Source organism: Diabrotica undecimpunctata, chromosome 7 (assembly GCF_040954645.1).
Source record: "Diabrotica undecimpunctata isolate CICGRU chromosome 7, icDiaUnde3, whole genome shotgun sequence".
Taxonomy (NCBI): domain Eukaryota; kingdom Metazoa; phylum Arthropoda; class Insecta; order Coleoptera; family Chrysomelidae; genus Diabrotica; species Diabrotica undecimpunctata.
This window is the reverse complement of record NC_092809.1, coordinates 114,153,758-114,179,419: the sequence shown is the minus strand read 5'-3', so window position 1 is coordinate 114,179,419 and position 25,662 is coordinate 114,153,758. Positions and strand designations below refer to the sequence as shown.

The window sequence follows — 25,662 nt, the reverse complement described above, 5'->3', positions numbered from 1 at the left end:
TATTTAGATATAGCGCAAATATCTCTATTTGTAGTTCCCTGCATAGAACGCTCAGAGCATAGTTGAGATGAGATTTATGTACATCTAAGAGAAGGATGACGGGAAATTTTATATTGTTTTACAAGGTGGGGATGAAAAACGTTGGCAATGTATTCATACGTTTCCCTCATCATATCAATCCGTTAGCGCTGCGTCCAATTCCCATTCTCGGTTTAGTGATTTTAAAAATTTTTCTGGAAATCTTCTATAGGAATAAATTATCATAGACACACAAGTATCACCACTCGCTAAAAACAAAAACATATCGGTTATATTTTCTTTTGGAGATCCCCTATCAATTGCATAAACGTTCTTTGAGCCTCGTTGCTCAAATACTTTTCCCGTGGTCGGATTATTCTGAAACCAAGACTCGTCACCATTAAAAACCCTAGACAGATCGGCTATCACATTTTCTAATCCTTTTTTTTTTCTTATGTAATTATCAATTTCTAAAAACCATTGTCATTTTCAGAGATACACGCACTAGCTGACGTAACAGATTCGCTGGTACTTTCTGAAAGTTCGTGATGCGTTTTTCAGAATGCCCAGAAACAAAAGTCATTGTATGTAATGTAAAATTCAACTTGTCTTAATTCTTACTTTGACCCACTCATCTTAAGAACAGTTATTTTTAAAGGATTTCTTTTGAGGATTATCATTTAAAAATTTTTGGACACTGGCCTTCAGGTCATTTGATTTTCTTGGAAATCTCTTTTGTGCCACCTCTGTGATCGATTTTAAAAAATAAAGTAAAATTTACATTTATAAAAGTGGTCTAAATATTGCTTGATTACACATCTTACCTCATCAAAGTTTTCTCTTCATCTTCAGTAAGAATGTGCGAAGGATCACAAGTAGTTTTGTGCCCAGATGTTTAATTCTAAATTCGATGATCGATTTATGTATTCCGTATTTTTGTTCAGCAGATCTGTAGGATTCTTTTTTACTCAGAATGGTTATAAATTCTCTGTCTGTTCCCATTCTGTGCAACACCATTTTGTTAGTAATATGATCGATCCATGGTATCTTCAAAATTCTCCTAAATAGCCACATCTTAGAAGCTTTCAGTTTTCTCATTAAATAAACATTAACAGTCCAGGCTTCGACACCATAAAGAAGAATAGAGTGAATATAACACTTTACCATCCGGTATCGGATGGTAAAGGATGCTCTTGATTGTTCTATTCTTGAAAGAGTTTCTGATTTCAGATTCAGATCTTCCGTAATCCAGACTCCTAAGTATTTCATTTTGTCCACTTGCTTAATATCTTTATTTTTTATTTGGATCCTTGTAATGACTTTGCCCCTCTTACTGATAACCATGGTTTTTTTTCTTTATGTTTATTATTAAACCAAACTATTCCCCAGTATTAAAAATTGTATTTAGTAACGTCTGCAGGTCTGTCTCACTTTCAGCGATAATGACTGTATTGTCAGCATAACGGATGTTATTTATATTTTCACCATTAATCTTGATCCCTTCTGTACAGTTTTCAAGTGCTTGTGGAAATAACTCTTCGGAATATATATTAAATAGTAATGGTGAAAGTACACAGCCGTGTCTCACTTGTCTACTTATCTGTTGTATTGTATGTGTGTGTGATTTCTCAGGTAGATATTTCTGTAGGTATCTGTATATGTTGTTAAAGAGAATAGTTATTGCACTTAAATTGTCTTCGTCTATAAGTTTAATCAGCTTGATATGAACTTGTTTATAGCATGTTGGACTTCAGATTTTAATATTATTGGAGCTTCCTCGTTGTCAATTTGTGTTGGTTCCGTTCTTGTGTCCATGAAAAGATCTTCAATATGTTTAGTTCATACTTGTTTTATTTCAAGTGGGTTATTAATAGGTTTATTGTTTTTCACATTCTCAGTGTTTTTCATTTCTGATGTTAATTTCTCGAGTTGAAGCCTCAGCACGGATTTCATTTATCTTGAGTAACTGAGTATTCACCTTAGAACTTTTGGATTTTATTATCTTTTTTACCCTCAGTTTCATTTTTGAGACAAGGAGGTTATGATCTGAGGGGACATCTGCTCCAGAAAAAGTTTTAACGCTTACAATGGAATTTCTAAATCTTAGATTGGTTAGAATAAAGTCGATCTGATTTTATCTGCAATTTTGTTCATTATCCTGTGGTGACCTCCAGGTATACAGTCTACGGGATGGTAATCGAAACCATGTGTTCATAATCGCCAGATTTTCTTCTGGACAAAATTGAGCCAATCTGTAAAAGCAATACTCTAATATTTTAAATTCGGTATAAACGTGTAAATGTACGGTATATTGACAGTAAACCATAGCCCAATTAGCCTCTCTTTATGCGTAACATATAAGTTTTTTAAAAAACTTCGCAAATGACTATTATGTATTAGTTTCTGTTTTAAAATTAGTTATGATGAACTATTATAGTTTCTAAAAATTTGTGATATTTAGTGTTGTACACTGCGCCCATGGTTTGCAGTGAAATAGGGCGGAAGTCTTACGTTCTCGGGTATGCGTTTCGCGTCTTACGTCTTTTAGCTTACTAGTTGCTACAGGATGTGATTAGCAGTCTAGTTAGGCTTATTTTGAAAGTTTGATTGGAATTATGTGAAACAGCTCGGCTTGTGTTATTTTATTTATAGCCAAAGATTTTTCTATTCTTTTACTATTAGTTGGTAACTATTTTTGATTATTTTAAACAAAAAAACACAAACTAAAATTCTCTTATTTCTTCATGTAAACTTATGTAAAAAGTTGTCAACAAAAGATTATTGTGGAACCTAGAATATAAAGATCAACTTATCATTAAAGTGTGTGGCAGTGTTCTTTGACATAAGTAAAGCATTTGGTACAGTATGAATACACCGTATATTAAAAATTCTAAAAACATGAGATATCAAGGAAAAATTTGGCCTGCATAAATAATTTTTTAACGCTTTTTAAGCCTGAGTGATGCTATATCCTATCTTAGAGAACAACAGATATTTCTAAAAGTCATCCACAACCGAGTTTATCAAAAGTTGGATTCAGATATTAGTGATACACAGATGGGGTTCAGAAACGAACCGAGAGAAGCTCTCTTCGGTTTGAATGTGCTAACACGAAGATGCCTAGACGTTTATCAGGAAGTACATGCATGTTTTATAGATTTTAAAAAAGAGTTTGACAGAGTACACCATGATAAGCTAAGAGACATTCTTGAAAGAAAGGACATAGATAATAAAGATCTGCAAATAATTCTCAATCTATATTGGAATTAGAAAGCTAACATAAAAAGAGAAAATGAGATATTACAAGCAATAGAAATACGTAGAGGAGTACGACAGGGATGCATTTTGTCACCACTGCTATTTAATGTTTATAGTGATAGTATCTGCCAGGAAACCCTTTTGCAAGCAGACGAAGGAATGGTAATCAATGAAGAGGTTGTAAATAATATTCGATAAGCAGACGATAATGTACTAGTTGGAAGAACAGTAGAAGAATTACAACGATTACTTACAAATATAAATATTGCCTAAAACAATGAAATTATTTTGCAACAGAGATATAAGTATGCCTCTACGATTAAGAATGCTAAGGGGCTACGTATTTAACACTCTATAATATAGTGTAGAGGCCTGGACTCTCAAAGAGAACAACATAAAAAAATATTGAAAGTTTCGAGATGTGGTGCTACCGTGGAATGTTGAAGATAAGTTGGGTTGAAAGAGTCACAAATTGTAAAGTAATGCGAAGGATAAGAAAGACCCAGAAATTTTGTCAACGATCAAACGAAGAAAACTTCAATATTTAGGTCACCTGATGAGAGGACATACTTCAAAATATGATGCCAGGAAAAATAGAAAGAAAACGGAATCCAGGCCGTAGAAGAATGTCATGGTTGCGTAATTTGAGAGAGTGGTTTGGCTGTACCACTAATGAACTCTTTAGGTCAGCTGTAAACAAAGTCAGGATAGCCTTGATGATTTCCAATCTCCGATAGGAGATAATAATCTTAATAATTTAATAATGAATAATTTCCAATAATCTTTAAATACTCGCTAATACATTATAGGGTCGATGCAGCTTTGTATATATAAAAAAAATTATCTAAAAATCCGATGTTGTTGGGCAGTGTATAAAAAAATATTGACACGTGTATAAGGTTACGAAAAGCAATGAGTTACTACTAGACTTTGTAAATTTTCGTAGAATGATTTTATTGACTATTTATGGTGATAACTATTATAACCGCTCATTGAAAGTGGTTAAGTTTAACAAACAACTAAACATAACCAATTAAAATTAGTTGCATACGTAAAAACGTATTTTCTAGTTTTTTATTTTCTTTTAAACTGTTTTCCTTTTAATTGCAAAATGTGTTCTCGCCAAACCAAAACACTACTTCCACTTCGGAAAGTCCTTTAAATCACTCCTGGCAGCATTACTCTTATTACCTACACAACCTGGGGTTATTTACGTCGAGCGTAATAACATTATGGCAGGACATGAATATGATCGTAGCCTCCTGGGATACTTTTCTCTCCTGTTTAACCGCTTTACTCTCACTTACTTCACAACGTTTACAGCCCTTTGTAATTTTAGGATTATTTCATTGGAATGCTGGCGCGATTTCGTACGAGAACTTTGTTTATTTGTGTGTTTTACCGCGTTTTTGGATTTGGGTAGTTTTTGTGAAATACAATTAGGTTTTATGACAATTAAATTTATATTATTTATTCAAATTTTAAATTATGTACGAGTGTACACTCAGTGAAATACACACAACCAAACTCAAATGGAACCATCTGATATTTCTAATCACGCTTAAAAAACAATATACGAAGTCAAATAATATTTATTCTAAAGCAATTTAATCATTTATCAATAAAAATTAAGAAAACTACAAATAAGCAAACTACCAAAATAAGAAATTAAAACAAATGTTACAACTGTTTGCCCTTACGTAAGCTTCCTTTCTCGTAGGCATGCTCTTAAACAAATTATCAAAATTTTGTTATGGTAGATTGTTCTATTCTTTAAGAGCAGCTTGTATTAGCTGTGCGGTGTTTTGTGGTTTTTCTTGTCGAGCTCTAATTCCTCTTTTAAGTATATTCCACAAATGCTCTATAGGGTTAAGTTTGGGTGAGCAAGCAGGCCACTTCAGAACAGTGATATCTTCTTTTAGAAAGTCTGTAGTCAGTCTGGTGGTATGTAGAGGGGCATTATGAAGCATACAAATTAAATTTTCTTCCATTGCATCTCTCCAGAATCTAACTACAGATTCTAAAATCAAATTAATACACCAGAGAGCTGTTAAAGTTGGTTGGATGGAAATTAAAGCAGTTTTTTCATTCACCGATCCTAATTCCCCACTGAACATGACACTTCCTCCTTGATACCTGTGAACAGATTTGGCAGTTTTCGTTCTTGTGACTTTTTTTCCTCGCCCTCTAAGTACACGAATCCTTCGATCATCTGATTTTACACAAATCTACACACAGTCTACCACTGCAGCTATGTCCCTCTGAAACATTCCCTGCTCTACAAAACCAATAATATCTTCCCTTTGCACATCGGTTAACCTCACATAATGCATATTTGCGTTTTTGAACGCAAAAGTTAATTAATTTATATTTAAATGGGAATAAGCCACAATTAAAGGTTAAAATACGTTTATTGACGTTTCAATTTCCACTTCGGAAATTGAAACGTCAATAAACGTATTTTAACCTTTAATTGTGGCTTATTCCCATTTAACTATAAATTAATTTAAAATGCCACAAGAAAATAGCTTTAGAGCAAAAGTTAATTTATTTACTTTAGTTCAATATACAGCTTAAGCAAATACTCTATAACCTACCGATCTGTGTTATCTAATTGTTTTATCGTTTTTTTTTATTTTTAATAAAATACTTTAATCTTCGCAGCAATAACAAGTTTTTGCTAAAGAAATTAATATTTGTTTGAAATACATGATGATTCCAAATAAGTTTAAGATTGTAAAGAAAAACATAAAGCTTTATAAAACAGCAATGACGTTAAAAAATAAGTCATAAATTGGTTTTTTGAAGCAAAGCTTTTATACTGGCATTGTAATAATTTTTCTATGTAGCAAATTGAAGATCTTCGCGACACAAAACAAAAAGTCACGGCACAAAATAGTTGGAAGAGTCAATTTACTCTAAAAAGGGGATCTGTTAAAAACATATAAACTTTTAAATTTTATTCATTAGTAGATATTGGGACACTTGAGCGTGGGAAAATTTGAGATCGCTAAAAGATTATAAGAACCTCCTCTTTTAATGTGACCACTGGTCACGTGACCACTCCCACCGTCGTCGCAATCTACGCCCACAAAATGTTCTCTATTCTATCTTAATTCGTCTTCTTTTAACTATTATTACTTTTATCAGCCAATTTCTTTCATGTAAGCTATAAAGCATTCTTCTGTTTTCCATCTGTCATTTGTTTAGTCATTAGTCTTATTTTGCGGGGTCCTTTGCGCATGCCCAGAAGTACAAAACTAGGTCGCGTACAAAGGACTGTAATACCTCGTGTGAGTACCAATCCAACAAACATGAGATTTTTTTTAATAGAAATTTTAATATTAGCCGGATTCGAACTCACGATCGCTGAGTTTTTATGCTCAGTAAGTTGACGTTATTATCACCATGCCACCGAAGCAGTATAAAGTAGTAAAACTAATAAAAGAAAGATAAATTTATTAAATATTCAATTAACTGCACGAAATACATAGCTAGAAGAATCCATTTTTTCGGTGAAGGTAGTCCGTATACAACACGTCAACATTTCATTTTGCAATTGACATATTTATATAGTATTAGTTTCATGTAATTCTAAAAATCGAATAAACAATATTTATCACATGTTACAGATAAATACAGTAGTAATAATAGTCATGGAGAACACGTGGTAAATATTTAGATGATTCAAATTAACAAGAGTCTAAGATGTAGGAATCTTTAAATATTTTCAATAATTTTGATGAAAATTTTTTTAAAACTACTCGATATTTGTTATTTTGGGGTAAACTTTTTGTATGGAAATTCAAATTTATTATTTATTACAAAATTATTGTTTATAAACTTATATTTTCAACAATTTTTGTAGAAAAATTATCAAAACTGGCCAAAATTTGTTGTTTTGAGTTGAGTTGAGTAAAAACCAGACAAATATTATTAATTGCAAAATTATTGTTTATAAACTTATATTTTCAACAATTTTAAAAGTAACATTATTAAAACTGACCACAACTTGTTTTATTCAGTTAAATTTTAGGTACTAAATCTAAAAAAAATAAACAATTATTATTTACTGCAAATATATTGTTTATAAACTTATATTTTCAAAAATTTTAATGGGAAAATTATCAAGAGTGGCCATAATTTGTTTATGGATTCAAGATGTGTTAATTAAAATTACACGAGTAATCAAAATAATCAAATTACTTTGGTTAATTTTAAAAATTTTATTGAAAAACTAAACATTAAGGAAACAGTATGAAGCTTCGCGCTCGTCTAGAGTAGCCTGACATAGCTCTGCTTTTTATAGACCCTTTTTTTGTCACAAGTAATAAATATGTAACTATGTATTCCATATAAAAAGCGTGCCTTCTATTGGAGAAATAGAGGTAACAATACATTGGTTGACAGGGCAGACTTTACAGTAACATATAATCGTCTTTGGGAATTTTAAATGAAAATTTCCAATTATTGTCTGTATTTCATAGTTTTTGAAAAACTTACAGTGCAGTAAAAACTTCCTTTGTAAAATTGTGTAAAATTTTTATTAACATTTTAAAATTATCCAAAATGGATTTATAAATTTTTAGAACTTTTTCCATTTTATCAGACCATCATCAGTAAAAACCTGTAAATAAGTATAAACCTCTTAAAAATAAAAATAAACGGATAAAATTTACTCTTAAATTTAAATTGAAAATGTGGTTAATACTTATGTCTGTGACCTCTAAAAATTATACGAACAAGCCGAATTTTACCGAATATATTATATTTGGGACCCCAAAAAGATGCAAAAAAGTTTCCCACTTTTACCTCCAGGCTTTTTTCTAAAACCCCCCTCGAAGGGGGAAAAACTCAAAAAATCGATTTACACAGAATCTATACACCGTAGAAAAAAATATTTCAAATAAAAATATAGCTGCGATAATTTTAAACAAAAATGTTAACAAGCATTCGTTGTCTAAAATGAATTGTTCTCTTAGAAACAATGCTTGAAGCGACCGTCGATTTTGCATGTCAGTTACGCAAGCGAAATCAATGTTCAATAAAATTTGTATCAGCTCGACGGTAAAAAATCGATATCTTTTGATTTAAGTGACCTATCGACAAAAGTCGAGATGCCTTTTAAAGGTGAAGAGATAAGATTTTGTATGCAGTTTTTGTATTTTGTCGCAAATAAACTCAGATTTAATACAAGTGTTCAATAAATAAACGTAGCGCGATTTTTGCCACTTTTTATGATTCTCACGAGATCTAATACAATCCATCCGTTTCATTGATTGGCCGCTATAAAGTTTTGATTACTAGAGCCCAGCTTTTAAAAGCTATAGCATGGAATTTTATTTTTCAGTTTAAACAACAAATGTGAGGCATTTGAAAACGTTGTATTTAAACTTTCACACAAGGAACTATCTAAAACATTTAAAACTTTTTTTTTAAATTACACATTAGTACGTTTTTCAGAAGAACAAAACTACTGCAATAATCTACACCCAAAATAGTCTTATTAAATGCATTTCCGTGACGTGTGATAGTTTGTAATGTAAAACATTAAATTCTGCATTTTTTATTTATATTTCAAATGCCTCATATTTGTTACCACAACTCAAAATTGAAATTTTATGTAAAAGATTTTAAAGAATAATCTTTAGAAATGGAAATTTTACTAGAAATTGTCAATGGAAGTGATCAATTTTATTGATCTCACGAGAATCGTAAAAAATGGCAAAAATCGCGGCTCGGTAATTTATTTAACACCTTTATAAAATCTGAGTTTATTTTCGTTAAAATTTAAAAACTGTATATGAAAGCTGCACTCTTTGCGTTTCAAACGCACCTTGATTTTTGTCGATAGAAAATTTGGATCAAATGATATCAAATTTTTACCGTCCAGCTGATTTCGCGCGCATAACTGACATGAAAAATTGACGGTCACTTCAAGCGTTGATTCTAAGAGAACAGTTCCTTTTACACAAAAAATGCTTATAAACCTTTTTGTTTAAAATATTTTTTTCACGGTGTACAGATTCTTGGTAAATCGATTTTTTCACGTTTTTAACCCTCTGCGAGGGAGGTTTTAGAAGGAAGTTCGGAAGTAGAAGTGGTAAACTTTTTTGCATCTTTTTTGAGGTTTCAAACTTATTATTCTCTGCAAAATTCAGCTGGTTAGTATGATTTTTAGGGGTCAACTCTGTGACGACTGGACTATTTTACAAAGGAAGTTTTTACTTCTTTGTAAGTTTTTTAATCTTATTGCAAGTTGAGATACCAGATTGAAAATCTTTGTTCAACACATTCACTGGCCACTCTTTATGTAGTATTGTTTTTTCCTTAAGTTTTTCTATATGGTTTTTCTATATATTTGCAGTATTTGTAATAATTATAGTCATATTTAACACTTTGTAGTAGGACTACCTTTTGTGTTTTTAAAACTTATGTTTTCTACTATTTTTACCCTGTTTAAACTTTCTTTCTCATCTTAATCATCAGTATATTACGTAGAATATTATTAATGTCTACAACAGGCTTTTTATTATCTTTCATTTTAAGATACATTAAATACACACGTGTTAATAATATAATGACATGACAGTAAAAATGATCGCCTCTACACCTCAGGCAATAAACGATGCCAACGTTAGTAGTCCAGGTTGCCAAACAAAATCATATTATACCGGATACATCCTGCAAATCGTTTGAAATTTTAAATTTGAAGTTTGGTTCCCGAATATTGTTTTATTATTTAAATAACTTTCGAAATGTTAAATATTATCAAATACTCTGTCACAGTTTTGTTATTTTGATATGCTTATCACCAACAATGTAGGTCAAATAAAAAATTAAATTATAAAATAACAAATACAAGCTTTCAAAGAAAAATTATATTATTTTCTACATAAATTCTAGTCTCTAATTCCAATTCGTGTAATAGCTTGCTTCTTACTTGAGGGTAATAATAAAGTTTGCATACTGCAAAATTTAATTTAGCCGCGTATTTTCCCGGCGTTGCTCGAAACTTTCACTCAATTTCTTGTCGACACTCCGGCATTATGAATCGCTTATAAATTATGTTTCTAAAGAGAAGAAGACATTCTTGCGTAACTAACTTAACTCGAAACAGCCCCTGCGAGACGTTCGACTGCGGTTTTCTTCTTGTTTACACCGTTTCCCAACAGCGCGACTACGAAAATGATGAAAAAGCGATAAAAAAGCGCAGCGCGAGTGACTAAAGAATTCTTATCGCAAAAAGTTCAGACTAAATAAAAACATTAATATGAGTAAGAATATGACAAGAAAAACGATTATTAAAAAACTACAATTTTAAGCGACCACCTTTATTGGCATTGACAGTTTTTATAAGTATCTTGTTTTTATTTATTTAAAATAACGAACTTTTTTAAATCAGGTTTAGGTTCAAATAATATGGACCAGGCGGTATGGGTTGGGTAAATCGTATGTGATCCTAGTTTTTGTATTAATAGCTTCAAACTAATATTATCGATGACAGTTTCACTATGCGAGCACTTCAAAAGGAATTTTTATTACACAATTTGTAAAAAAATTGGAAATATTAATTTTTTTCTCTTTTCCATTGCTATATCTCGGTAGCTATATATTTTAGAAAATTTTTGTATAAACAAAAAATTTTTGGTTTTTGTTATTAAATTTCCCACAAGAAAAAATTGAAAATTAAAATAATTGTTGTTATTATTTTCAAATTATCAAAACCCAGTAAAAACGGGTCAAAAATCAATATTTTTGCAATAGTTTTTTTCCGCTATTTAAAAGAAACATGAGACCCTCATAATTTATTGAAAAAATCTTTTTAGTATGAAGTAGTTTTAGGCAAATAATTTTGCAATCTAAATTTTTGAAAAAAGTTAATAATTTTCAAAATTATGCGTAGCTAACAAATAAAGTCTTAAATACTTTTTTACTTAAATTTTTTAAATATAAAAGAGTATTTAGGCTTTAGAATAAAATTGAAGTCACCAAAATATGTTGAACAAAAAATCGTAGGAAATTTATTAAATAAATATATAATTAATTACAATTTTAATGGGAATAAGTCACAGTTGAAGGTTACAGTAAATTTATTGACGTTTCAATTTCCACTTCAGAAATCATTCTCAAAATACAAAACATTAAAAAATAAACAAATTTTGTTTTTTGTTACTTGGAGAAAAATTCTTTAAATAATTTAATTTAATTTGAGTCATTTATATTGACAATTGAGACATATATTATACATTTTAAAGTAGACGACTTTAAAATGATATTGCCAATACTGCCGTCCTAAGCAAAAAGGCAGTATCTCCACAAATGTAAGTTTCGAGATAATGCAGTTTTTTATAAATTTTAATGAAAATGGCGGATACTGCTTTTAAGCAAGATATATTATTACAACCGTTAAGAATGAATTACATAAAAAAGCAGTAACTCCAATTAGTTTGAGGTTACTGCTTTTTAGTGTAATATTTCTTCAACGGAAAGCACGGTGACAACAAAAATCATTTCGTTTTATGAACTTTATTAGTTAAGAACTTTATTAAAACATCATTAACCTTAACTCTACATTTTGTTGAAAAACAAATAATTAGTCAAAACAGATTATTAATTATTAAAAAACACAAAATCCACTTATTACACATCATCAAACTCCGATCTTAAATCTGCGGCTGCATCATCGACGGGAAGGCTCTGCCCAAATTGTCTTCGATTTTCAGGAATTAATGTAACCAAATTTTGCAAAATCGCTAGCTTCCTTTCTTCTGTAATTCCTTTTGGTTTTGAAATGCTGACAGGTTCTTTGAAGCCAGACTTGGCTACTTTAAGTTTTAAAAAATTTAATTCTTTTGTTTCGTTGGAAACAAAACTTGTTTTATAAAATAAATTAAAGATGCCTCGATTAGCAACAACTTTAACTATGTCTTTCAAGTAGGGTCGTGGTGTTGTATGGTTTATTTTGTAAATTGATGAGTTGGTAGGCCAAACAAAGAATTCCTTAAGCTTCATTTCTTTGGTCTCAACCTTTCCAGAATTAGCTGACTGAACGCAAGACTAAAAATCAGCGAAGTCGTAAATCTTTTTCATTCGCTGCAAAGACTGCTCCACCTGATGGTGAAAACTGTCAGCTGACATAAAGGAATGACCTGGTTTAAAATATCTAAAGGTCTGTGCTGCAATTATATTAGAATTGATAATATATATTAAGTATGAGAACAGTGACCAATTCTTGTTTTGGCTCGCACAGTTGTCAAGCCAAATGATTATATTATGTTCTACATCACGCATGTGCAACATTAATGCATGAAATGTACTTATCAAGTCTTCCTTTTTCCTTCCTGATATGCATTCATACCAGAGGCACGCAAAGGATTTGATTTTCTGTTTCTTTCCGACGGCTATAAGGGTTTCGTTGAAAACTATAATTCTTTCGCAAAACAAAACTTTTTTGAACATATCGATTCTGGGCAACATAATCACCTTCTCCAAGTCAGCTGAAACACAAACTGTGCTTGATGGATAATTATACTCTGCATCAGCCCTGTACTTTTCACGTGCCTCCTTAGATTTTTTGATGTGTTCTTTCCAAAAGTTACAGTTACTACAATCCTCCGATAATGACTGTTCGGTATGTTCAGGATTGTGAAGCTTCAAACCCTCACACAATTTGCACTCCTCATGGCCCAACGATTTAGATGAAATATTTAAATCCTTAGACACACATTATCTATATAGTTCATATGGACACTTTATATTTGGATGAACTGTAATAAAATCTCTATGCATACTTCGAATGGTTATATCACTCGGAAGATATCTCTTGAGAGGAGCATGTTCCCTGCGATAATGGGACACAGAACGGTTGAAATATTCAACATGTTTTTTATTTATTCCCTATCTACACGGGAGGTTTTTGTATGTTTTCCTCTTCTATCAAATAAAGGTACGATATTCTCAGGGTCTTCTTTTGCCATAACTTTGTGATGATTTTGTCGTCTTTGAATGATATCCTAGAGTGCAAATTTTTTTGCACACTTCATGCTTTTTACCATTACTTTTTGAAAAATAATGAAATGTCCTTTTTTGAGCACTTTCTACACTACCGCGCCTTCTTTTCACATCATGAACTGCCACATTTGACGAAACAAAAATCCGTCTCTCTAGCCAATTCATCGACCAGTACTGCTTGTTTACTGTTACCCGCTGATTCTCATTAAAAACTGTTTTACATTTTCTATGGCACACATCGCACCTAGGTCGAATATAGTGTTTGTCTCGTTACTTCTGAGCATGTTCTTCTTTCCTTTCTTGTTTTGTTTTATCATTTCTCTTTCTCAGTTTTCCCTTTTTAGTATTATACGTTTCATCGGAATTTTCACTGCAAGATACTGCAATTCTTATTGTTACAACTTTTATTAGTAGGTCTGGAACTGTCGTCCGATTCTGATTCAACGCTACCATTTGAACTAGACTGCAAAAAGTCAGGGTCTTTAAGTGAGTCATCAAAATCAGCCTGAAAACTCGTTAAAGTGGATGTAGCTGGCAAAGCTGAATTTTCACTTTCGAAAATTTGTAGCCTAACGGGTTCGAAGTTAATATATATTTTACCTTCTATCTCTTCAGTGTCACGCGGTTCCTCACCATAACTTGGATTGATAACTTCCATTGTCTGCAGCATTTGCATTATTTTCTTACCACGGGTTCCCATGTTCTAAATTTCGTAAGGTTAACTGTTAACTGTAGCAAAATAATATATGACAATAAACCTATTAACAATCGAGTCGATAATAATACATACCTAAAACTTTTTGAAAGAAATAAATGTACTGTAATCTTTATTATTGATATGAACACGTAGACACAGTGTGACTAATTAAAATATACTAAAAGAAACTTACTTATGCTTCCGCCTTCACTGTTTACACACAGAAACTAAGAATTGTGATATCGTGATATGACTGTGTGGTGGGACATGACATGAAAAACTCAAGCAGGTGCTAGATCGTTTTTAATATGAAAGTTTAAATTAAGAGTTTTTTAGGCATATTTCAAATGCCTCACACTTGGCAAAACTTAAATTTCATGGTAGAGGTATTGATACAGAGGCTTTACCAATGGAAATTCCATAGTGACCAGTCAATGGAAGTAATACATTTTATTAACCTCATAAGCTGGGGGTAAGATTGGTAAACTTTTTTGCATGTTTTATGCACCAAAAATTAACAATTTTAGCAAAAGTCAGCTTACTTGTATGACATTCAAAAATTTAGTGTCATTTTCGTCTCTGACGAGGTCGTTTTCCGTCTTAAAAAGAATAAAAAATATCTATACATCGACAATGACTAATGAAAGATTGCCATCTTTATCAATACAGATATTACAAACAATAAGGAGATTTATTAAAATTACTTGATTTTAATGACACACTTTCAGAATTCGATGAAGATAAGTCGATAAAAAAATACATATATAATATTATTTTACTCAATACGAAATATATTGAATATGTTTTAATATTTTATGTCATTTAATGCAAAACATTAATTTTTTTCTATTTGTCCGCTGAGGGTCCCTTATCGTCAATTCACAGACCCCACCAATGCTTAATGCGGCTCTGTTCATATAGTACTATTCACTTCCGTCATACGTATTCTAAACAAATGACAGCTTTTTCATCAACAACTCATAAACTGGTAACAAAACGGCTCAAACCGATATACAGTTAGTGATCGCCATTGGCAATCAATTTCGTATTTTCATTCACGCTTCAGTTAACCACCATGGAAATTTGTGTCCGTATTTCACGGAATTTTTCAGGCGGGAGGTTATGACTTATTAGCGAAAGGGAAACACATTTAGGCCGGGCTTTACAAAAACTTTTAGAACAATGTTAGCAGACTTTTTTTATCTAGATACACATTATTTTATTTAATATCTGATATTTTACAACTGTTTTAACCTAAAAATTTTGCGAGACCTATATCAGAATGGAAATCTTTCTTTCTAGTTACATAAATAGATGCTATGCATTTACTATAAAGATATGTTAACAGAAACAGGCAATATACTATTTTTTACTTATTTCATTATATTAATATTGTACTGAAACTATTTAATTATGGCATTTTATTATTATTTTTTATCTATATAATGTTGGTCTGGCATTAGTTGAGTGGCTGAAATTCTAAATGCGATACCTAGGTATATATTTTTACTTTTAGAACCAGTTACTAGTTGTTTTTATTATAATTTTATAATGTAACTGCCTATCTCTTCCACATATTACTCTCATATTTGGTGGATGAGCTCTCCACCAAATTTCATATTGACTATCATGTCCTAAAAGAGACTTTTTTGTTTCAGATTTTTCCTTAAGTTTTTTCTCAAGTGTAACCAGAATTGTTTGAAAAATGCTGGAAATCCAAGGGATATGCGGAGGTTTCAAGTAAGTAGTAAAACATAAGTTTTTTTCCAATACCTATAGAAATTTATATATGAGCTATAATATGTAACCTCATATATTATTATGTCTAACTAGACTTTTCTTCAACTTCTATATTTTGCACCTACTATTTTCTCGTAATTCTGAACAAAAATGACAAAGTCAATTTCCAATACTAACTATTTTATTGATCAAAATGGATCAAATACATAGCAGTCCATAAACCAGTTTATGATTACTAATACAGTTTATAAGAGGTTTATTATTGCACCTTAATTAAAAAGCGAAAATATTACAAAAAGACAAAATATTCATAGGCGTAGTGACCTCCCCTGATCCAATGAATAAAATGGAACCAGTCTCCTCTATGCAGACGATACTGCACTGCTCTCTTCAGGTATAGTTGACGGAACGATGAAGAACCGCTCTGTGTTTAACAGGTTACAAGCCCAATTTGATAATATCGTCAAATGGTGCAACAAATGGAGAGTCACTCTTAATCCAACCAAGGCACAAGCCATTTTCTTTAGGTATCTGGGCACTTCCCGATTTAAGAACGAGAGCAACCTGATAGAACTCTATGGAGCTAGACTTCCCTCTCAAAGTTCGGTCACCTACTCGGGAGTTTAATTTTAGAGGAATCCCAATAGGGATACGGAATTAAATATGACTCTGAACAAAGTAAGAAGAAGGGTTAGACTCCTAGGAGCTCTGTCAGGCAGATTTTGGGGTATACAGACTCTCCTGCACGCCGACAAAACCACCGACATTAGACCGATTATTGAATACAGGGCTGTTCTTTACTTCACACTGAACAACAGCCAAATAAACGCCAACATGGCCAAAAAACGCAAAATCTTAATTTGACTATATATCGGCATTAATCCACCAACTTGCAAATATACTTACCATAGAGAGTAGAATCCAAACTCTCGGCAAGAGATACATCCTACGAACTATCACATGTTCCAACATCAGAGCAAAGAAAGTCCATAAAAAAACATCTTGCCACCGCCTAGCACAAATACCCACCAGGCAGCATGCAAAGAAAGTTCCCTTCTTCCTGGCCACATTTCTCAATTTGGCTGGAAACGAACTTTTTGATGAGTATTATAAAACCCTAGAAGCGGACGCCAATAAGATATCGCAGATTCTAACAATCTGCAAGCCCAAAATGCTCAACCGAAAGAGCCGTTCCCAAATGTATAATTGGTAACATGCTAAGGTACCCCACAGTGCAGCACGGCTGACAACCTTAGTCAATCAGACTCACACTGACTGACTACTGCTTCTTAGCAAACCATTCATCTTCCCAATATGTCCTTCACTAACACAAACTGCTTTGGTAGACTTACGTCTGCTCTTGCCAACTCTGTCCCTGACAAGGGAGCCAATACCTTGAAGAAGCGCCTCGTCTAAACAAGGTTTAAACGACGTTACACTTGCACCTTAATTTTAAAAAAGAGCTACGTGACAAAAAATGGGTTTTTTAACTGCAGCATGTTTGGGTATTGTGTTGAAATAAAAAAAAAGAAAACACATCCATAAACTATCATAAAAAAGTAATACTACCTAAAACATATTATAAGGGATAGATAATTTGATACAGGTAATGTCAAATTAATTATCTAAGTTTCATATATTTATGTTTTTGCCACGATATTTCTGTTAAATAATATTTTTAAAGTCTTTCTTTATTGTCTGTCTTTCATCATTTTATCTTCTGGTTTTCTATTCTTATGTAGCTTTGATATTCTAGCAGCTCTTCTTTTACTATAATAATGTTCCTTTAAATTTTTTTGGGAAGATCCCGTTGTCTTTTGCGTAAAATACCTTCAAAAAATAGTAACTAGTAGAGACTCGTAAATTAAATCAAAAAAGAGGGGGATAAATTAAATATTCATACAAATTTGGTGTTAGTTTTAAGAGAAAATTAAATTCTACAACAATGACTTACTATTTACTGTTTCTATTTAAAACAAGCCACAATTTACTACAAGTGGTAGCGGGTAGGTACTCTTCCACAATCCCAGTGGAGGATAGACTTATTTTAGGGATGCGATCCTGCCCTATGCGAGCCTTGCTTCCCTCTTAACTCCTGTGGAGAGAAATCATGTCCTAGCCCCATTCCTACCCAATACCTACTATCATACCGATTTCCCAAACCAACTCACCAACCCGCCTGGCAAGCGTGGTGTTTAAATGCCAAAACCCCCTCAGCATGAACAGCCATTCAAGAAAAAGGCCCTCAGTCCCCGGCAGCTCGCTAGTTTCCAACCAAGGTAGCGATAGGACTCACGGACAGCGGGCACAGGGTGCGAAGAATTCCCGGGTTGTAGGAGGCTACCAAGAACGACGAACGCTGCATATAATTACGTATAATGTAAGAACCTTATCTAAGGATGAAAAAATGGCGGAACTGGAGGAAGAACTCAAACATGTGAAATGGGATATTATAGGAATTAGCAAAGTCAAAAAAAGGGGTGAAGATCAGGTCAAACTAAAATCAGGCAATATATTCCACTATAAAGGGGAAACAAAATCGATAACTGCAGGAATAGGTTTATTAGTACACAAAAAATTTCGGAAAAATATACAGAGCATTGACTGCATTTCCCCAAGAGTTATATATATAACAAAATAAAAGATACAATCTGAAAATAATCAGGCACAAACCCAACAAATCAGGCAAAGATCAGGAGTTCAAGACGTCATCGACAGAACCACGCTTAAGTGGAACTGGGCAGGGCACTTAGCCAGAACACAAGATGGACGGTGGACAAGACGTATTATGAAATGGAGGCCCAGAAACTATAAAAGAAGCCGAGGACGACCACCGACTAGATGGACCGATGATATAAAACGTGTAGCGGGAAACTGGCTACAAGCAGCCCAGTGTAGAGAACACTGGAAAGAACTGAGAGAGGCCTATGTCCAGCAGTGGACGCGATTGTCTGATTGATGATGATGAAGCCACAATTTTACTTAAAAAATAAGTTCAGTTTGTTTAATTTATTAATGTTTTTTAGTTTGATAAAAATTTCAGAAGTAAAATCGAAACATCAAAATAAACTACATAAATTTATATTTATAAATAAATAAATAAAGTTTTAAATTTACCTAAAATTTTTATTATCTTAATTATATTAAGTCTTCTGTTGTCGATATTTCTACTTGGACAACGTTTTAATTATACCACAACACAGAATGTTGTGTGTACAACCAAATATTTTTATGTATTTTATAAATTAGTGTTAATCATACGATTTTCTTTCATAAAATACAGTGACTAGTAAAGAAAACTTTTTGTGTCCCCCTATAAAACCAATCCATATCTTATAAAATGGTCGATGGCCGTCGCCAGCATCGTAGTATTTGAACTAGCAACCTTATCCGAAGAATGCCATCGCGCCACCCGCCTACTGGCCATCATGCACGGCGTTCAGCCGCCACTCTGCCGTCGATCGGCATCCCGCGCGTTTTGAGCGTCGCGACGGCCCGCGTCCCGTCCCCATGGGAACGCGTGTGTTCTCCCGCCGCCGCCGCTCGAGGGGAGAAGACTCCCTTGGGAGCGCGTACGTCCCTAGGGAGGAGTCTGTCTTGCGATGCACTTCCGCAGTTTACCTTGGCCGCAAAATGGCTGCTCTCTCTCTCTCACTCACTTGCTCGCGCTACTGCAAGCCTTCAATGAACAGATCTTCTTCCAGGTACGAGGAGAAGTCAAAATCTTTTACTAGTAATTATCAGCGTAGTATTTAGTGAAAATTGCAACTTAAAAATAATGGCCCATAAAATTCAGTTTCCGGATAGCGTATTCTTTTACTCTACCAAAATATGTTAAGGGAATTAAGATATTAAGCAGAATTTTTAATAAAAATAGATAAGTATCTTGTTCTTTAAGTGTCATGCCTGGAATCAAAAGTTGGCTATCATCATTCTTATAAGTTCTTGGAATTTTTTATCTGCTAGGTGCTGCGCGAAGTAGGTTTCAGCTGTGCTGTCCCACCATTGTCTAATATTGCGTAACCAAGATCGCTTTTTACGCCCTATACATTTTGCCTTCGGCAAAATATGGATATTTTTGAATCTGACGGTAGCATCACACTTTAAAAGATTCTCCATCTGTTAAACGTTGTTGCCTTTGGAGTCCACATCTCTTAACCACAAAATAGGATCTTCCAAACAACATCTCATAACCATTTTACGAAGATTTCGTGTTATTACCTCATCAAAGTCTGGATTTGTATTTATCCAACTGCCTAGATATTTAAAATAACTAACTTGTTCTACTTTCTCTCCATTTATCCAAATTTGCTGTTAAGCTTCATTTATTTTGCCTACTACCATCCACTTTGTTTTCTGAACCATCTTTTTTAATAATTATTTTGAGTTTTCTCCATTTTTTATTTGCAATAAATTCAATTCTAAATGCATTTCACCCAATACAGCATTTAAAACTCATTCCGTTTACGTAATTTTTAGGAAAAGTGTCTGTGGGATGCAAATGCACCCCACGAGTTGTGAACGGAACATTTTTATGATAAAGTTAAGGAAGAAAAAGATGTCTATAAACCTGAAAAGATACTTTATTATAATAGAACAAAAGGAGCTGTTGAAGTAGTGGACAAAATGGTACAACAATGCACAATACAGCGCTAAACACGCAGATGGCCCATGGTGGTAATGTTTTATCACCTATTAAATATTTCAGCCATAAATTTGAATGCAAAACGAAGTTTTTTTTAGACTTAAGACGACAATTAGTGAAAGAAAATGTTATCTATATGAAAACACAAAAAATATGGACTCTTAGTTACATCAGATGATGAAAATTGCATATCCTTAATTGGACGTTTCAGATGTTTTACCTGGAGCTGACATAGCTTCGGGATAAAGTTGGTGTTACTTATGCCAGAGAAAAAAAAAGATTGAAAGTCCCGGCATTTCTATATCCTGTGTATAAACTTTGTTTGTCTTGCTCACTATGTGAAAAATTTCATGTATTTGTTTTGCAACTATAATAAATTTTTTTTTAATGAAGAAATAAGTACTTTGTTGATAAAATTATGTCTCGTAGTATAATAAGCAATTTCTAATTACCTTCAAAATCAATTTTCACGACGTTTATATATATATAAAAAAAATGGATATACGGATGGGCTGCAAATGCACCACCCCGCACAGTTGTTGAGTTGTTAATATTAATTGTAAGACCTTTCCGATTCCTTGATTCATTTATTAAGTTTAACAGTATTTTGAAGATCTTCTTTACTTTCCGTAAGAATGGCTGTATCATCACCATATCTGCTATTAATAATTCTTTCTCCACCAATTTGTATTCCGTCTAGTCTAACATCCAAGGCTTCTTTGAAAATAACCTCGAAATATTAATTAAAAATATTTGGCAATAATACACAGATTAAGTTGGGCAGATGCTATTGGGCTATAATACCTATTTTAGTAGTCTTAAGTCATAATTATCCAATCATGATGTTTGCATGCTTTTAAAAATAGGTCATGTGAAAGTAGATGAAAGGAAGTCATTTGCGTAGTCAATGAAACAAATATAAACGCTCTTTGCGCAATTTACAAATTTTTTGGAAGATAACACGCTTACAGAATAGGACCTATTCTAAAGCGGCACAGAAACACACAATTCTCAATTTGCACTCAAAACATTGGCAGTAGTAGTATTTTGCCAAATTATGTTTATCATGCTGGCTAATTTTACTTATTTGTGCTAACAAATATTGGAAAATTCTAATTATGAATATTTTCATAATAAACAGCCTATCTTCTTTCAGAAGTACACCTTCAACGAATAATGGTGATCATTCTGGCCTATCTAAATTTATTTATGGCTGCTCTAAATAGTTCAAATGCTGAATGTTAGGGAAGAATGTCTTATACTTACAACCCGTGTTGTTGTAGGTATTTATTAAGAGAAAGATTTGGCGACTGGTTTAGCTGTTTCGAAAACGATATCAGTACAAGAAATTATCTAAGTGTATAGAATTCATTGTACTGATATATCTAAGGAAGTAAAAAATAGTGTTAGAGGCTATCTGCAACTTTTTCGTAGAGTGAATTTCTTTTAGCTTATCAACGGTATCAACACCTCCCTTTGTTGTATTGTAAAATGTAATTATTGTTGGCTTGCGTGCATTGCCACTTTCTAGATCAATCTCGCCTTTGTAATGCATTGTTGACAATAATGTAACTATTTGGTTTTGTTTGGGCTTTTAGGATACCAAAGTCATGTCTTCGGATAAACCAAAAATGCTCGAAGTAACTTGACGCTCCTTTAACTTTGAGGTATCTCAGGAATTTCTGTTCAATGTTTGCGAAGTGTGCCTATTACAGTTAGTTTGTGTTTTTTTTAGCAAATCTGAGGTTAGAGGTATCGACGTAAACCAATTATCGAGAATTACATTTCTTTCAGTTCCAGAAATTAATTTAATTAATCTTTGTACGACTGAAGAGGCGGTATTGTCAACTTTATAGGGCCCATATGGTGAAGTCCCAACGTCTAGATTATAGGTGTAATATGACTTGAAATTAACAAGCGCTAATATTTTGATTCCATTCTATGCAGGTTTATCCGGTATATATGGCCGAAATCCACATTTGCCGCGAAATAATTCAAGCATTACATCAGTTGTCACAAATTCACTTAGGGCATAATTGGCTTTGTATCGCTCAACAAATCCATCAAAAAATTCTCTTATAGAAGATAGCTTATCGTACTGTTTCCGTTCCTTTCCATAATCAAGATCGTCAAAGCAAAGTGCTCACAACAAAAATAACATCAATTAATTACCATTGTAAGACGAAAAATCTCCACGCCGGTTCCGTCCTGTGCCTACAGATTAAATGTAGGTGTGATGACCGCAAGTCTCCAGCATAATATAGAAGACCAATAAGTACTTTAATTTCTTCCATATTTTTACTGGTGGCATCTCCTTCTCTACTGTAATTTGTCCGAAGCTTTAGAATATATTTGTGTCTGTGTGTGTGTCCAACTATTTGCTGATGACGGAGTCTGGAAAAAACAATTTCCAAGCATCAATATTGGTTTTTGTTCCTCTGGCTTTTTCAATTACTCCAGAAGATTGAGTCACTATGTTTCTGCTCCGGGTCTTTTTTTCTTAAACAGCTACGGGAAATTTTTCCTACACCGTCTTTCTGTCCCTTCCCACACGACACAAACGAATATTAAGTTCTTGCTGAGTTTCGTTAAAATCTGATAGCTCTTCTCCTTCTAACTGCTCTAAATTATATGGCTAAAATACACTGTATTTCTATCTCGTAAGAACACATAACCTGCAAATAAAAAAATTTTATTACATATTACCATATACGTTGATTATATTTTTCACTAAAATACTAGACCACAAACACAAAAAAACCACAAACATGGTTCACTTACCGCATTATTAACTGTAAAAAGCATACCAATATCTAAAACTGTGAAACTGCAACACAAATATCTTTGATACTTATGTACACGCGCAGGATCAAAAGCACCGACTACAATAATATTAAACTGCATCTCTCACAGGCCAAATAAAAACTGAAATAATATAACGCCAGTCCGTAATGGGAAAACCGCTTGAAGCATTCCAGGAAGGTCAGTACCACTTTCTTCTTCTTTTGGTGCCTATCCTCTGTGGATGTTGGCAATCACGTTGGTCGATACAACTTTGTTGACAGCTGCTCTAAATAGATGTGTGGTAGTGATTCCTGCCCACTGTCTGATGTTCTTCAAACACGATGTCCTTCTGCGCCCTTGAGATCTTTTGCTTTTTTTATCTTGCCTTGTAATATTAGTTGAATTAGTTAACACATCTCATTGCGCATCACATGCTCTAAGTATGTCATTTTTATGATTTTCACGATACGCATAATTTCCAGATCTTTATTCATACGTTAAATCACGGTGTTGTTTGTAATATGATCGATATAGAAAATTCTGAGCATGCGGCGGTATCACCACATTTCGAAGGCTTCTAATTGTTTGGATGTTGCCTCCGTCATGGTCCACGCTTCGACTCCATATAAACATGTAGAAAATATATAGCGTCGCAGGACTCGTGTTCTTATATCAATGTTCAGGTGCATATTACATAAAATCTTTTCTGAGGCGATTGAAGACAGCTCTCGCCTTTTCTATACAACTTATTTCCTGTCGTTGGTCCCATTACTTATTTAAGCTGCATCCAAGGTATGTAATTTTATCGATTATTTCCAAGGGTTTATTATTAGCTTGGTGCTGTATTACATCGTTTTTACTTACTACAAGAATTTTGGTCTTCTTACAGTTTAATTTCATGCCGTATCTGTCACAGGCTTCCACTACACGGTCTATTAATGTTTGCAGATCCTCCGCATCATTAGAAATCAAAACCGTATCGTCCGCATATCTTAAATTGTTTATGATTTCAGAATCTGAAGTAATTTTTGATGTTGCACTTTGTCAAATGCTTTTTCAAAGTCTATAAAACATGCGTAAACTTCGCAATTTACGTCTTGAGCTCTTTGTATTAATACTTGTAGGTAAAATAGGGACTTTCACGTTCCCAGTCCGCTTCTAAACCCAAACTGAACACTGTTAATGTTTTCTTCATGTTTTCGATATATGCGAGAGTGAATAACAGAAAAAAGGATTTTGAGTACATGGCTCATTAAGCTTATAATTCTGTAATCAGAGCATCTGGTGGCATTTGCCTTTTTGCGGAGAGGGATGAAGGTGGAAACTAGCCAATCTAGGTGGAAAATTCTGCAGTTTCATAGATTTTGTTCAGCAGACTAGTTAGAAGTTTGAGTTGATTGTTTTCAAATAGTTTTAATATTTTATCTTGTATGTTATCAGGTCCAGGTGCTTTGTTGGTTGGTCTTTTTATTGCATATGTTACTTTACTGAGCGTTATTTCTGGTCTTGAACAACCAGAAACACTGAGTTTTGTCTGTTGCTCTTCCTTGAATAATTCTTCCATGTATTGCCTCCATCTCTCTAGTATTCTCTCATTTTCGTAGAGCAGATTGTTGTGCTCGTCTAGTACTAAGTTATGACTTCGTGGTCCGTTTCCTTCCGTAAGTTTTTGATCTTTTTATGTAGGTTAAAAGTGTCAAGCTTTGTTTTTTGGTACGTTTTAGGGATTCTTTTAATTGTTCATAGAATATTTCTATTTCCTGCTCTGACCGTTCCGAAGTTGAAGCATATGCTTGAATAATGTTCACGTTAACTGGTTTAGCATTAATTTTGAGTACTGCAACTCTATCTGATATATATGATATAGTATCATCACCACTATACAAGTGGCGTCATTTTAAAATTTATCACGGCTGGGTCCTTTCAACCGACACGCGTGTAGTTCCGGGTTAATAACGAAAAAAATTAAGTGGTTACAACAGTTAAATATTTGGTATTTTAGCTTGAAAATATTTTGAGTTTTCATAGTCACTTCGACTACATCCATAAAAAAATATATAAAAAACTATACTTTCTGAGCAGAATATCTCAAAATTTGTCAATGGAGACCAAAAGTATATAACACAATATTTTGACTACTTCTCATCAATTTTATTTTTATTTAATCTTAACAAACTTAACATGTTGAAAAAATTACCAAAAGGGAAATGAGAATAATTTTTATAACAGTTTATACGTTTTGCCCCAATGGGTTTTGTGTTTTCCGTATAAATTTGATAATAACGTTACCTATTGTCGATACCTAAAAATTTCTGTTTAATTTTGTTTTGGTATTAAACTTATTAGTTCATCTGAAAACGGGTTATGTATAATTGATTCAAATTTAAAATTTAATTTTACTATTTTGCCTTAAGAATTCATTTCGACCCTAAAACAGAGCGCCTTTGCCCTTAGAAGTACTTCTTAATAATTCACGTTTGCAAAATTGCTCACATTTGCCTACCCC

General features: G+C 33.0%; 1 protein-coding gene across 3 annotated transcripts in view; it reads left to right on the top strand.

The window, feature by feature from the left end:
• kn (EBF transcription factor knot) overlaps nucleotides 1-25,662 on the top strand; it is a 379,602-nt gene that overhangs the window by 280,588 nt on the left and 73,352 nt on the right. For all 3 annotated transcript variants that reach the window (XM_072538021.1, XM_072538019.1, XM_072538018.1), the window contains exon 8: nucleotides 15,646-15,727. In XM_072538021.1, the coding sequence (XP_072394122.1) occupies nucleotides 15,646-15,727 (82 nt within the window). The remainder of the gene's footprint in view (nucleotides 1-15,645; nucleotides 15,728-25,662) is intronic.